This window comes from Phascolarctos cinereus, unplaced genomic scaffold (assembly GCF_003287225.1).
Source record: "Phascolarctos cinereus isolate Bilbo 61053 unplaced genomic scaffold, phaCin_HiC Scaffold_4;HRSCAF=312, whole genome shotgun sequence".
NCBI lineage: Eukaryota > Metazoa > Chordata > Mammalia > Diprotodontia > Phascolarctidae > Phascolarctos > Phascolarctos cinereus.
Window position 1 is genome coordinate 8,791,877 of NW_027555847.1, and position 12,863 is coordinate 8,804,739.

The window sequence follows — 12,863 nt, forward strand, 5'->3', positions numbered from 1 at the left end:
GAGAGCTTTGGAGAGCTCAGTCTTCTCTAAGAAGGTAGCACAAATACTGGTGAGAGAAGCTTCTTCCCCTAAACTCATGATCGTCGTATAAAGAAGGTAGAAACCCATATGTAGGCAGCAAAAGATGGGGATGATGGAGGGTTCCAAAGGGCACCCTCAGATTTCCTGAAGGGAAGCCATGCTCTCAGAAAGCCTTTGCTATTGTATGTCAACTCATTGGGTCTGGAGACTCCTTTGGGGAGAAATTTCTTAGCACAATTACCCCCTAATTTCTGTAAATTCAAGTGGCCACTCAGTGACTGGGGCTGACTCTTATTTTGCTGGACTCCAGTCCCCAAGGACACTGGTCCTTTCATAGAAGTTCAGTTCTTCCTCCTAGTCATTCCCACAGGTGTTCACCCTAGGGCTTCCCACATAGGACAAAGCTTCCCTGAAGGTCAGTGTTCAGTCACTGGGTTTGGTTCAAGACCTCATGGAACTTCTCTTGATCTTTCTTTTGAGAAAGTGGGGACTTCACCAGCTGACTGTATTTGGTGCTGATCTCTCATCTTGGTGACTGGATACTTCTTTGTTGGTACTGCAGCTGGCAGATCTGAAACTTTGTTTGGCTTCAGTTTGTCCGTGCAATACCCTGGGTATAGGTAAAAGATTCTGCGACTGCATATGGACAAGGATAAATCTAGCATTCATCAAGGAAGGAGGACTCATGGGGTTAGGTCACCATCATGTCTCTGTCCCTTTCATTTTCCAAAATTCACATAATTCCTTATCTGATGATGTCCTGATAATAGACGGGCTCCTTCCACAATTCCTGACCAAGCCTATAGCAACTTCAAGGTTTCCTTATGTGTCCTGGAAAGCAACAAGTATTCCCTTGGTGGACTTTATTTCCTCTCTTTGTCTTTCATTTTAAGATTTTGTGGGGAAAGAAAGAAGGAAGGACTTTTGGTTCAGAAAGATAAATGCTGGATGGAGAGAGGTTCCCAGCATTTGGCATAGGAGAGAAGAAACATGGTATGGAAGTCTTGAGGTGCTTGAAGAATGAGGGCAGGCCAACTACAGTTTGTTTTGAATACTACAGGAGACTATGGGATTATTAGTGGCAGCAAGCTTTAATTCAAATCAAATGAACAAACATTAAGTATCTACTGTGCCAGGGACTGGTACAGTAGGCACCTGCCTTTAAAGAGCTTATATTCTACTTGGGGTGATGCAACACATGCATGAATGGGAGTAGTATTAAAACAGGTCATATCTCTGTCCCAGCTGAGAGCCCTTAGGCCCAAGCCTTGGCTTCATCTCTCTCATAAAGCTTCTGAAGTTGGCAATGCTAGCTAAGCTGATACTGAAAAAAAGATGAAAGATGAGGGAAGAACTGATGCATGGGGGGATGTGGGTGGGTGGGCAGGGATTCAAGGAGAGAGAAGGATGGCTAGAACGGGAGGAACCTCTCCTCATGCTGGTGTCTGCCTCTAACTCCACACCAACAATCCACCATTCCAGTAGAATTGAGGATACATATCAACTGTTAACTTAGCTGAAACAACTGGAGACAGGATTGGAGATACCAGTCAGCCACAGAGTGGTGAGTGAGGGAAAGTGGGTGGAGGTGGAATCAGTGCCTTAGGTCCTGAGTTCAATTCACTGACTGGGCATTGATACTTCAGGTGGTTATGAGTTGAAAAACAAATGGGATGCTCATCAGTTCCCAGAATTGGCAGCTAATGGAGACATTTCAGCCCAAGCATATGGACAACATACTGACAATTCCTAAGTTCAGTCTCTGTCTAGAGACTGTCTAGGCTTTGGAGATGTGAAAGATTCATAGTTCACATGAAAGATCTTTTCACATATTTTGCTATTCTTTTTGCTTCTGTGAATATGAGGAAAGGATGTATATAGTTAATCTCTCTCTCTCTCTCATTGATTGCATTATGTTGTTGAGATGAGGGACATAGGCAGAGTTTTAGTTAGTTAGTAGGGTCTGAGTGAAGTTTAACTGGATAAATACACTTAGATATAGACCAAAGAAATACGCATGCATGTAGCAGGCACAAAGTAGGTGCTTAATCAATCAATTCGGCTGGTTGTCGCCCTTTGTTCTTGAAGAGGACCAAAATGACCTCACTATGCTAGAGGCAAGTTACAGTGAGTCTGACTGTGGCTGATCAGACCAATATGGGCTCAGAATGTTCTACCACAGGTCGGGCACAACTAGTCCATGTGAACATTTGGGCTGGATTCCCTAAATTTGCGCATCTCACATTTCTTTTGAGCTACTTCAATTCTGCTTTGCTTATAGAGCACAGCACCTTCGCTGATGTGGGCATACCATGCTGAGCAGTCCTGTGCCAGTGTTTCCCATGTCACACAATCAATTCCAAAGTTCTTAAGAGAGACCTTGAAAGTGTCCTTGTATCACTTATTCTGACCACCATATGAATGCTTGCCCTGTGTGAGTTCTCCATAAAATAGTCTTTTTGGCAAACATATGTTTTGCCTTTGAACATGGCCAGCCTATCAGAGTTGCACTCTCTGAAGCAGAGTTTGAAAGCTTGGCAGTTTAGTTTGAGAAAGGATCTCAGTGTCTGTTATCTTATCCTACCAGGTGATCTTCAGAATCTTCCTAAGACAATTCAAATAGAAGTAATTCAGTTTCCTGGTATGGTGCTGGTATACTGTCCAGGTGTCACAAGCATACAACAATGAGGTCAGCACAATGGCTCTGGTAGACCTCCCCTTTGGGAGGCAGTCTAATACCTCTTCTCTTGCACACTTTCCTTTGGAGCCTCCCAAACACTGAGCTAGCTCTGGCAATGCGTGCACCAACCTCATTATCAATGTGTACATCCCTGGAAAGTATACACCAAGAAGATAAGCAATGCACATGGTAGCCACAAAATAGGTGCTTAATCAATAAACATTTATTAAGTGCCTAGTATGGGCCAGGCACTGTGTTAGGTGCTGAGAACACAAAAGAGGCAAAAGATAGTCCCTGCCCTCATGGAGCTTACAATCCTAATGGAATGTTTATTGACTAACTGGTCAAAAAGAGTAAAGCTCAGAGGAGAATGGTCACTACTGTCTAAGAGCCATAGGGAGCTCAGAATTTCCCCAGCATCCTCTATGGTGTTACACTGAGTGGATAAGGAATAGGGTCAGTGTGCGACCATGATATCTGTGCTCTCATCCCTGAGAGCAGATAGCTCAGGTTGCTACACATGTTCTGGTGGGTTAGTCATATTGAGCCATTTTCCAGTTACTAGACATATATGACACAATCTAAATTATGGTGTCTGTAGTATGCCAACTTGGGCAATTAGGTGGTAGAATGGACAGAGTGTTGGGTCTGGAGTCCAGAAGACTCATCTTCCTAAGTTCAAATCCAACCTCAGACACTTACTAGCTGTGTGACCCTGGGCAAGTCACTTAACCCAGTTTGCCTCAGTTTTCTCAACTGTAAAATGAGCTGGAGAAAGAAATGACAAAGCATTACAGAATCTTTGCCAAGAAAACCCAAAATGGGGTCATGAAGAGTGACAATTGAAAAATGACTGAACAAAAAAGTATACCAACTGCCCTCTCATTCTCCTTCCTTTCTCAAGGAGTTTGGCACCTGGCTCATCATCTTCCTCTCCTCCCTAACCCCTAGTCTTATACTAGAACACTTCCATATTCATAGAGGTGTTTCCGCAAATTCACTTACCCTCCACCTCCACTCTCAGTCTCTGTAAGTCCCATAGCTTATTCCCTCATTCCACCTCAGCCACATGGGCATGGTCACACACTAAACCTACAGGTGTCCCACTGTCATAACCAGGGACTAGCACTTCCCTGTATGACTTTAACCCTTTCTGGCCCCTGGACAATGCCATCTTCACAACTAAAAACTAAGGAGTTCAGTATGTGAACTCTTACTTTCTTGATTTTGTGATAGGCATTCCATCAGTTTCCTATATGATGCTTCCCTTGATATTAATAACCCAAACAAGGTTGTCTCTGTTGCTTCATCTTTCAAGAAATCTTGACTAATTTATTTTGACTAATTTTCACCTATGCTTGGGTGACACCTTATCAGCAGTACTCTACTCTAATGAATCAATATTTTTTTTATAGCCAGCAAAAACAATTATAGAGGGATCGTGTATTCTCTGCATCTTTTGGTCAGTTGTATGATGGTAAACATGAGTCTACCATGGATGACTTTCAAAAGCATGCCTGTTCCCTCCTATTGCCTTCATTGAGGATGCTTTCAATGCATATGCCATTTATTTTCATAAGACATTTCACATAAGTGAGAAAGTAAGCATGTGCTTGGCAGTTAGCAAGATTTTCTTAGTTGCCTTTTTTGGGGGTAAGAAGATGTCAAATCTTTTTCTGTGCCTTTGTTACCTTCTCTTTCTTCAGATGCCTTGAGAGACAACCTCTGAGTTGCAATGTTGTCGGTATAATCCTCCTCTCTATATGCTTGGTCCAGTCCAGCTGCTTTTCCCCAACTTTCTTCAGTTCAGCACCATTTCTACTTCCTCTATAAATGCATTTGGGACAGTGATAATAAAGTCCCAATATGGCAGCTCCACTGTCTAATATGGCAAAAGGAGTTTGTTATACAATTTATTTTGCTAGAAGTGTTTGCCACTGGCAAGAAAGAGATCCAACTGACATAGCTAGCAGGGTCCTCCAAATTATCGTGTTTGTGGATGACTTTGTGCTGATTCCAAGACTTGGGACATTTCAGCCTCCACAATGAGATCTATCATCACTCATAGAGCAGCAGCATTGCACATGGGGAGAGAGTTGGCCTTACATTCAGAAAGACCTGATTTGAAGTCAAGAAGACCTGGGTGCAAGTCTCACTTCTGACAAATATTGGCTGTACAAGTCACTGCATCTTTCAATGACTCAGGTGTCTTAGTAAGATAACAAATTTCAGAAAAAGTGATGATTATTTTTAGGAGAGGCCATCCTTCCTAAATGTGAATGGCCTCCACTGATGAAATTGCAGGGCCAGTGATCATCAAAAGAATTTAATCTAACTATTCACTTTGGGAAAAACAAGTGAATGAAGGAGCCCCAGGGTTCTGCCTTGATAATCTATCTGTCTGTCTGTATATCTATCTATCTATCTATCTATCTATCTATCTATCTATCTATCTACATTGATAAAATCACAGATCTGGGGTATTTTAATTGAGAGAAAATGACCAAGCATATCAGGCAAAATGGGTACATAAGAACTTGGGGGTTGATGATTGCCACCACTCTGCTTTGGGCCGGTCATCTTTGATGAGTGACTAAGTCATTCACTTCTATATTCAGAGTAGAGGAAGAAGAATGGATATAGGATGGAGTCCAGGGAAGAAATTTTGAGCAGATGGGAGGAAATGTTGAGCAGAATAAAGTCAGAGGATGCTCTGACTGAGCACAAGACTCTGTGGCCTGGCCCTGGCAAAGAACTGTAGAAGCACCATTTCTCTGCTTCTGGCTCTTATGCCAAGGAACCCAAAATTGCACCCGTTGTTTTGGCCTTCATTCTGTGCTGTTGAGGAGTTTATTGGATTTCATATGTCCCTCCATCCTTTAACTGTGCAATTGGTTTTTTAACTGGACTTCATATTTATTCTTATCAAATTTCATCTTGTTAGATGTATCTATTTTTCTAGTCCAATGAGCTCTTTTGGGGTCTTGTTCTACCATCCAATAGGATAGTTATCCTTCCGGCACTGTGTTATCTTCAAATTTGATAAATATCCCTTTATGTATTTGTCTGAGTCATTGATATAAATGAGGACCAGCACAGAGCCAAGGACAGAATCCCAATTAGATTCTCAAAATATTTGAATTGGAAGGAATTGCATCTCGACTAATTCGTACTTGGAAAGGAGTTCTGACGAGTGGTTGTCTGGCTTCTATCTGAAGTCTTCCAAGATGAGCAGGGGGACCCAACACCTCTCAAAGTGGACAGTTCCTTTCACCTTGTTTTCAGTTTTGCTTTCTGGGGTCAAATACAGCAAGGATAATTCCTCTTCCTCTTGACAGCCCTTCAGCTACTTGAAGATAGCTAGCATGGGCTAGCCGTAAGTGTTCTCTTCTCCAGGCTAAACCTCCCATCCTTTTAACCAATCCTCATGAGATGTGGACCCAAAGCCCTTCCCCATCCCAGTTACCCTTCCCTGGACACTCTCTGGTTTATCGATATCCTTCTTAAATTGTGGACAGAACCTTGGGAGACTCAACTTCCCACCAGATTCAGTTCCAAATTTCTCCACATTGTCCACTGGGATTCCATATGAGACTATGTCATGTGCTTAGCTGAAATCCCAGAATGCTGTGTTTGTATCACTCCTCTGATTACCAGACTAATGAGCCTGTCAAGAAAGGAAATGAGATTAGCTTTGCATGACTGACATTTGATGAACCCATGCTGGCTCTGCTTGCTCAGTGCTTACTTTTCCCATTGGTGACAGATTATCAAGGACACCTTCCTGAATTTCATTAGGAACTGAAGTCAGATTCAGTGCTTTACAGTCTGAAGAATCTACTTTCTTCCATATTTGGAAACCAGGACATTTGCTTTTGTTAGTCTTTCAGCATCTCTCATGCTCTCTCTGCTTTTTACAGACTGTGGTCTGGAATTAGGCAAATTACCTCTCTGATCCTGTAAAGTGGGATCATAATATGGGGACTACTGACCCCATGAGGCTATTTTGAAGAAAGTCCCTCACAAACCTTAACATGCCACTAGATGTGAGTTCATTTTCTTTCTTCTTAACACAGCCAATGAATTTCAGGGCTGTCATTTAGTCCAACCCGTATCAGACAACACTCCAGACAAATGGTTATCTAGTCTTCTCTCGAAGACTTCTAGTGATGGGCAACTGACTCCCGATGGTGTCTATTCAAAATCTGGATAGCATTAAGCAGTAAGAATTTTCCTTCATGCTGATCTCTACCTCTCTGTGCCTTATGTTCACTGTTCCTTATTTTGTTCTCTAGGGCCCAGACAGTAGCTATCATGTTGCCCACTGGGGAATCCATTTTCCAGACCATTTTATTCAGTGGGGCCTTGTATGGTGCCTTTGCCATCCTAGTGATCTTTCTCTGGACTTTCTTCAATCCAGCTATGTTCTTATTTAGCCCAATCTGGAGAGCTTCCAGAGGAAAGAGACCAGGATTGGGGAGCAGACTCATTATGTCAAAGAATTATAGAAGTTTAGACTAAACCTACCTCCAAAAAAGTGACAATGCTTATTCTTAAAATGTGTTCCCTGGCAACCGTTCTCTCTGTGAATACTTGCACATTAAAGATGCAATGAAAGTAAATAATTGGCATTAAAAGAGAACATTCCACTGATCCTTCCATTTTAGCCAACTTAACTTTGTGGCCTTTGTGTCAGGCCAAGTACTATTTCTACAAATTGTAGGGACTGCCTTCCTGGTGACTAATGTATTGAGTTGCACCCTGGGATCTTTGCATGGTTGGATGTGGATTTTCTGTTTCATTTCAATTCGTTGGGTTTTGAACATACATGTGAGTGGCACTGTGCTCTAGATGGTGGTCCTTCAAGCACAAATACCCACCCACCCACCTACCAGCACATAAATGGACTCTCTTTTATTTCCTCAGACACCACCTACAAACAGAACAGTGGGGAGACTTCAGACACACTGAGCAGAAACCTGGCCCCCAAGTGGATGCCTCTTGCTGCTGATTTCCAGGCCTGAGATTCTGAGCACACAGTGCAGCGCAATAATCAGATAGCTTCCTTCCAGAGTGCCAGGACTGGCTCAGTGGCAGAGTATATCACATCTTCCTCCCTGCCTCCCATCTGCTTTAGACATCAAATCAACACTGCTGTTTTGGGAAAGGACATCAATCAGTTTTCCAGTGGCTCCATTCCCCATCCCTGTGGCTTCCAAAATAGCCCTTCCTGGCCATCACTTCCCATGTGTGCTATCTTCTTCTACTGGAACACACATTTTTTGAGGGCAGGGACTGTCTCGCTTGTTGGTATTTGTGTCCACAGGGCTTGGCACGTGCTAAGTACTTAATAAATGCCTTTTCTCTCATTCATGACTAGAACTTGGCTCTCCAAGGGAAAACTGATTGAGCCAGGATGGCCTTTGTTGCTGGAGGAGGGATTCTGTTTGATCTGTCACAATGTAGCCCCACGAATGCACCTTCATCTTCTCTACACCTTCTGTTTCACGTAGCAGGTCCATGGAACTTTGGTAAAGTGAGTTGAGGAAATGCTTCCTCATTGAGAGACAGAAAGAGGAAGAAAGGGAGGAAGGAGGAGGAGAAGGAGGAGGAGGAGGGGAAAAAGAGAGAGAGAGAGAGAGAGAGAGAGAGAGAGAGGGGCAGCACCAAAAGGCAAAAGACAAGAGGCGATACACGCAGAGGCAGGCAGGATACTTACTGCTGACTAACTGGCCAACACTCAAAGCTGAAGAGGAGGAGGAGGAGGAGGAAGAGGAGGAAGCCTGGCGGACAGGACTTTGAGACATGGATGCTTGGCTGTGAGCCAGATGCAGAAGGTTGGCCTGGGAGGCAGCTTGACCCACTGGTGTCTGGGAGGGTTGGTGGAGCTACACGTTGAAATGTTTAAAGAGAAAGAGAGACAGAGAGACAGAGAGACAGAGATTTAGAGAAAAAAAAATCATCCTGAGCCTTTCAAGTACAGGCTGAATCCCTATCATTCACAAGGGGAGCTGTGAGGACTCGGCTGAGAAGGTTTTTTTTTTCTTCCATATTTTGCAACATACCTGACAGCCATTTTATCAGTGATTCTGGAGGGGGTAAAGGAATCCTTTCTGTGGCTCAGGACACCCCCAACCCACCATTGTTTCCCTGCATGCTTGAGTCCTGATGTGTTACCGAAAGACTCCTGGTGCCAATTTAGCAAACATTAAGCCCTTAATATATGCCAGGAGCTGGGGATACAAGGACAGCCCCTGCCTTCAGGGAGCTTACATTCTATCAAGGGAAAACAGCATGTACACAGATAAATCAATACAAAATACACACAAAAATAAATGCAAAGTAATTTCAGGTAGAATGACTAGGAAAACTCCATTGGGTTGTCAAATCGATTCTAAAGCCCAGTTCTAACCATGCCACCCTCCTATTCAATAAACTCCAGTGCTTTTATTGCTATTATGCCTGAGATTAAATATAAAGCTCTTCATTACTTGGCCTCCTCCAACCTTTCCAATCTTCTTACACCTTTTACCATTTCCTTCCAACTCAGTAATCTAGTGACACTGCCCTCCTTGCTGTTCTTCACACAAGACACTCCATGTCCTAACTCGGAATATTTTCACCAGCTTTCTCTCATGCCTAGAATTCTCTCCTTCCTCTCCTCTTCCAGGATTCCCTAGCTTTTTTCAAGTCCCAGATAAAATCTCATCTTCTGCAAGAAGACTTTTCCAATCTTCTCCTAATGCCAGTGCCTTTTTAATGTTCATTATCTCCAATTTATCCTCAACCTGTCCTGTTTTTATGTCCTCACCATTAGACAGGGCACCTGAGATCAGGGACTGGTGTTTTTTTAACCTTTCTTTGTATTCCTGAGGTTTTTCTCTGTGCCTTTCCGAAAAGTAGGTACTTAATGAATGCTTACTGACCCATTGACTTGAGATTGGGAATGACCTTGTGTAAGAGGTGGTGCTAGAGCTGAGTTTTGAAGGGAACTCAGGCTTTCAAAAAGCAGAGGTGAGGAGGAGGCCATTCCAGGCATACTTGTACAAAGTATTCATGAAGTTGGGAGGGTACACAAAGTTTGGAAGTAGTTGGGTAATGGTATGGTGGCCTGGTTCTGGGAAATATAAGGTGAAAGCTCATGTGTCTGGGTCCAGGGTCCCATTAGTTTATGAATCCAAGATAACATCACAGTCAATAGAGCAACATTAAGCATCTGCTCATGGTAACTAGCCAGTCTGCTCATTGCTCAATCAACAACTGAATCCAATGAATTCTTTCTCTATAGGGACGTGCTTGCACACTGAAGATTAAATTTATCTTTAATTTGCTGAATACAGACTATAAATTAGTTTCCCACCTCTTGGGTGACCTTTCCGAGTTCATTCACAAGACAACCATTAAAGCTTGGCCATTCCAGTAAAAATTTTATTAGTCATAGATGTGATGAAACATGATGAACTATCAAAGGACAGGGCATGATAATAACCAATTTAATTTTGTTGTTCAGAAATCTTAATTACAAAAAGTCCTGTAAATAATGCATGTAGTTGGATGGACAACTTCTACAACTCAGCCACCAAGACATATGTGTGGAACAGACACTGAACGTGGACAATGAACTAGACGTAGCATTGAGCAGGAGCAGGAGCAGGACCGGGGGTTGGGCAGTGTTTGGAATATTGCAGAATAATTCCAGTGACCCCAAACTTCTCCCTGAAACAAAGGGCCACCCCTTTAATACCAGTATTCTCCTGATGTTGCTGAATGCTGTGCGTCACAGGGAAAGAAATGTCCAAAGAGTTCAAACTAAACATCATTCGGGGGCCAATGGAGAAGTACAAGGTACACAGTGAGCAGTCCTTGACATATTACAAGGAATTACAATACAGAACTAGAGGGAAAGACTCCACTGGAGCTATGTATGAGTCATTTGGTGACATTGGTAATAAACCAATGAGCAGCCCACGTGCTCCACCAGTTCTCCCAACTTTAAGAGAAAGCAAGGCAGGCATGCAGCCTGTGGGGTGGGCCCCCTCTGGGAAGTTTATGGGAGGCTATGTATGGGAATTACAATGATGAGTATATGTGGATGGGCTGCAATCTGCATGTTGGGGGGACATACGCATTGGTGAGATCCCAGTCATTGGAGCAGCTGAAGATTTGAGAGCATGGTCCCATTCATAGGAAGCCTAGAGCAATCTGATGTTTATGAACAAATGAGGTGGGAAGACAAACATCCACATGGATACTTGATTAAAAAAATGTTATCTGGAGCCTGCACTCCTTGTCCAGGCAGCCAAGAGGAGAAGTGAGGAAGTGAATCTCATGGAGAGATTTCTCTTCAGACCAAAGAAATTCTTTTTATCACGCACCAGAATGTCCCACTCACACTGGTTTTTCTGAGGCTTGATTGAGCAATCATAATCCACTTGTGGAGATGCCTCCTTTGCAACTACACCTCTGCTCAAAACCATCCAGGACACACTACACCTATCTGGACTACATCTATGCTTTCACTGGCCTAGGGGAGGAAACTCACACTACCAGTGTGGCTCAGTGACTGCTCAATCTATTATTTCAGATTTGCCTGGGGCAGTGAGAAGTTAAGTGACACAGCCAAAATGTGTCAGAAGCAGGTCTTGAACTCAGGGCTTTCTGTTTCATAAGCCAGCTCTCAATTCCCAACACCATGCTACCTCTCTATGGAACATTTTAGGAGGAGAAAAATACAGAGAAAGTCTAACTTCTAATACTGGTAACAACATAACCACTCAATACCAATACCACTATTGTCTTCATTAGCTACTCTGCTATCTAAAAATAACAGGGCAGGGGTGGGTTTGAAAACTGAATGGCATCCTGGGATTTGTAGTTCAGAAGGACAAGCATTCCTTTTTAGCTTTGAGAGGAAGTCGAATTACTGTGAAGGTGGACTTGAGTCATGCGTAGGAGCTTTGAAAAGAGTTCACAAGATCTGTAAGACATTAAGTGGGGATTATATGCTAAGCAATTGCAGCAGTGAGGGAGATAGTGTGTCCAGCCATGTCAAGCCAAGTGGAGCTGGAGAGAATTAGTGGCATAGGGGCAACAGGTAAGAGAAAAAAATGAAAAGAGACTGGAATTGCAACAGAGAAGGAGGAGGTCTAGGTGAGCCACTGGGTACCTGCAGGCATCCCAGAAGACAGGACTGAAGCTCCCAGTTGTTCTTACCTCTTCAAAGGAAGTTCCAAAAGATCTACTTCCCCCCTCTCCCTTCCCTGTGCCTGCCCAGTAACAGGCTCAGTAACATAATCAATTTACTCCTGTGACCAAGTGTTTACTATGTACTGATTTTGCCCCAAATGTAAAAAAGTCAAGAATTATCTAGAAATAATAAAATTTAAATTAGAGCAGAGTCAAACTTCTTTACTAATATAAGGAATTTTCCTAACTGGGGGCTCTGAGCTATTGTGATTGCATTAATTTTTCATCTGATATAAACTCCACAAAAAGAAGAAGATCCTATGAAGCATGGAGTGAGGGCCATTATATTGCCCCCAGGCAAAAGTAAGCCAATTGACTGATTAAATCTCTAGAGGAGAAGGGAGCAAGGAAGAGAGGGAGGTGACTGACTATAGAAAAGAGCACATCCTGAACCAATCCAGAAAGAGGATAAGTTAAGCCTGGTAAGGTTTTAGCTCTAGGTTTTTCCAAAAGGGACAAGGGAACAGAAAGGATGTAGTATCCTCTGTATTACCCTCCACAGCAACACCCACTGATACTGTAACAGAAATATTACAGAATTTCAGAATTAGAAGAGACTTGAGAGTTCATTTAGCTCCACTTATACCTTCTTAAGAGCCTACACTACAAAATATCTGATTAGGCCCATCCAGCCTTCCCTTGAAGTGAGGGAGAAACCTTGGCCTCCAAAGGCAATGTGAGATTACTTTTGGATAGCTCTAACTGTGAAGAAATCTTTTGCCCTGATATCAAGCCATAATATGCCTCTCCATCATGTCCACACCACAGCCCCTAGCTCTATTATCCAGGGATAGGGAGGACAAATCTAAGGCTTCTTCCATATGACGTTCTTTCAGCTACCATAACCCCACCAAGTCTTCTCTTTCTAAGCTAAATATTTTCAACTCCATGACTTTTCTTTAACTAATCTTCATGT

At 42.9% G+C, this 12,863-nt stretch overlaps 1 protein-coding gene across 1 annotated transcript in view; it reads right to left on the reverse strand.

Annotated features, from left to right (window-relative positions):
• Positions 1–8,426: 8,426 nt before the first annotated feature.
• LOC110192978 (POU domain, class 6, transcription factor 2) overlaps positions 8,427–12,863 on the reverse strand; it is a 381,140-nt gene continuing 376,703 nt past the window's right edge. The window contains 2 exon segments of the mRNA XM_078152045.1: positions 8,427–8,573; positions 8,575–8,589. Coding sequence (XP_078008171.1) covers positions 8,442–8,573; positions 8,575–8,589 — 147 coding nt within the window. The 3' untranslated portion in view covers positions 8,427–8,441.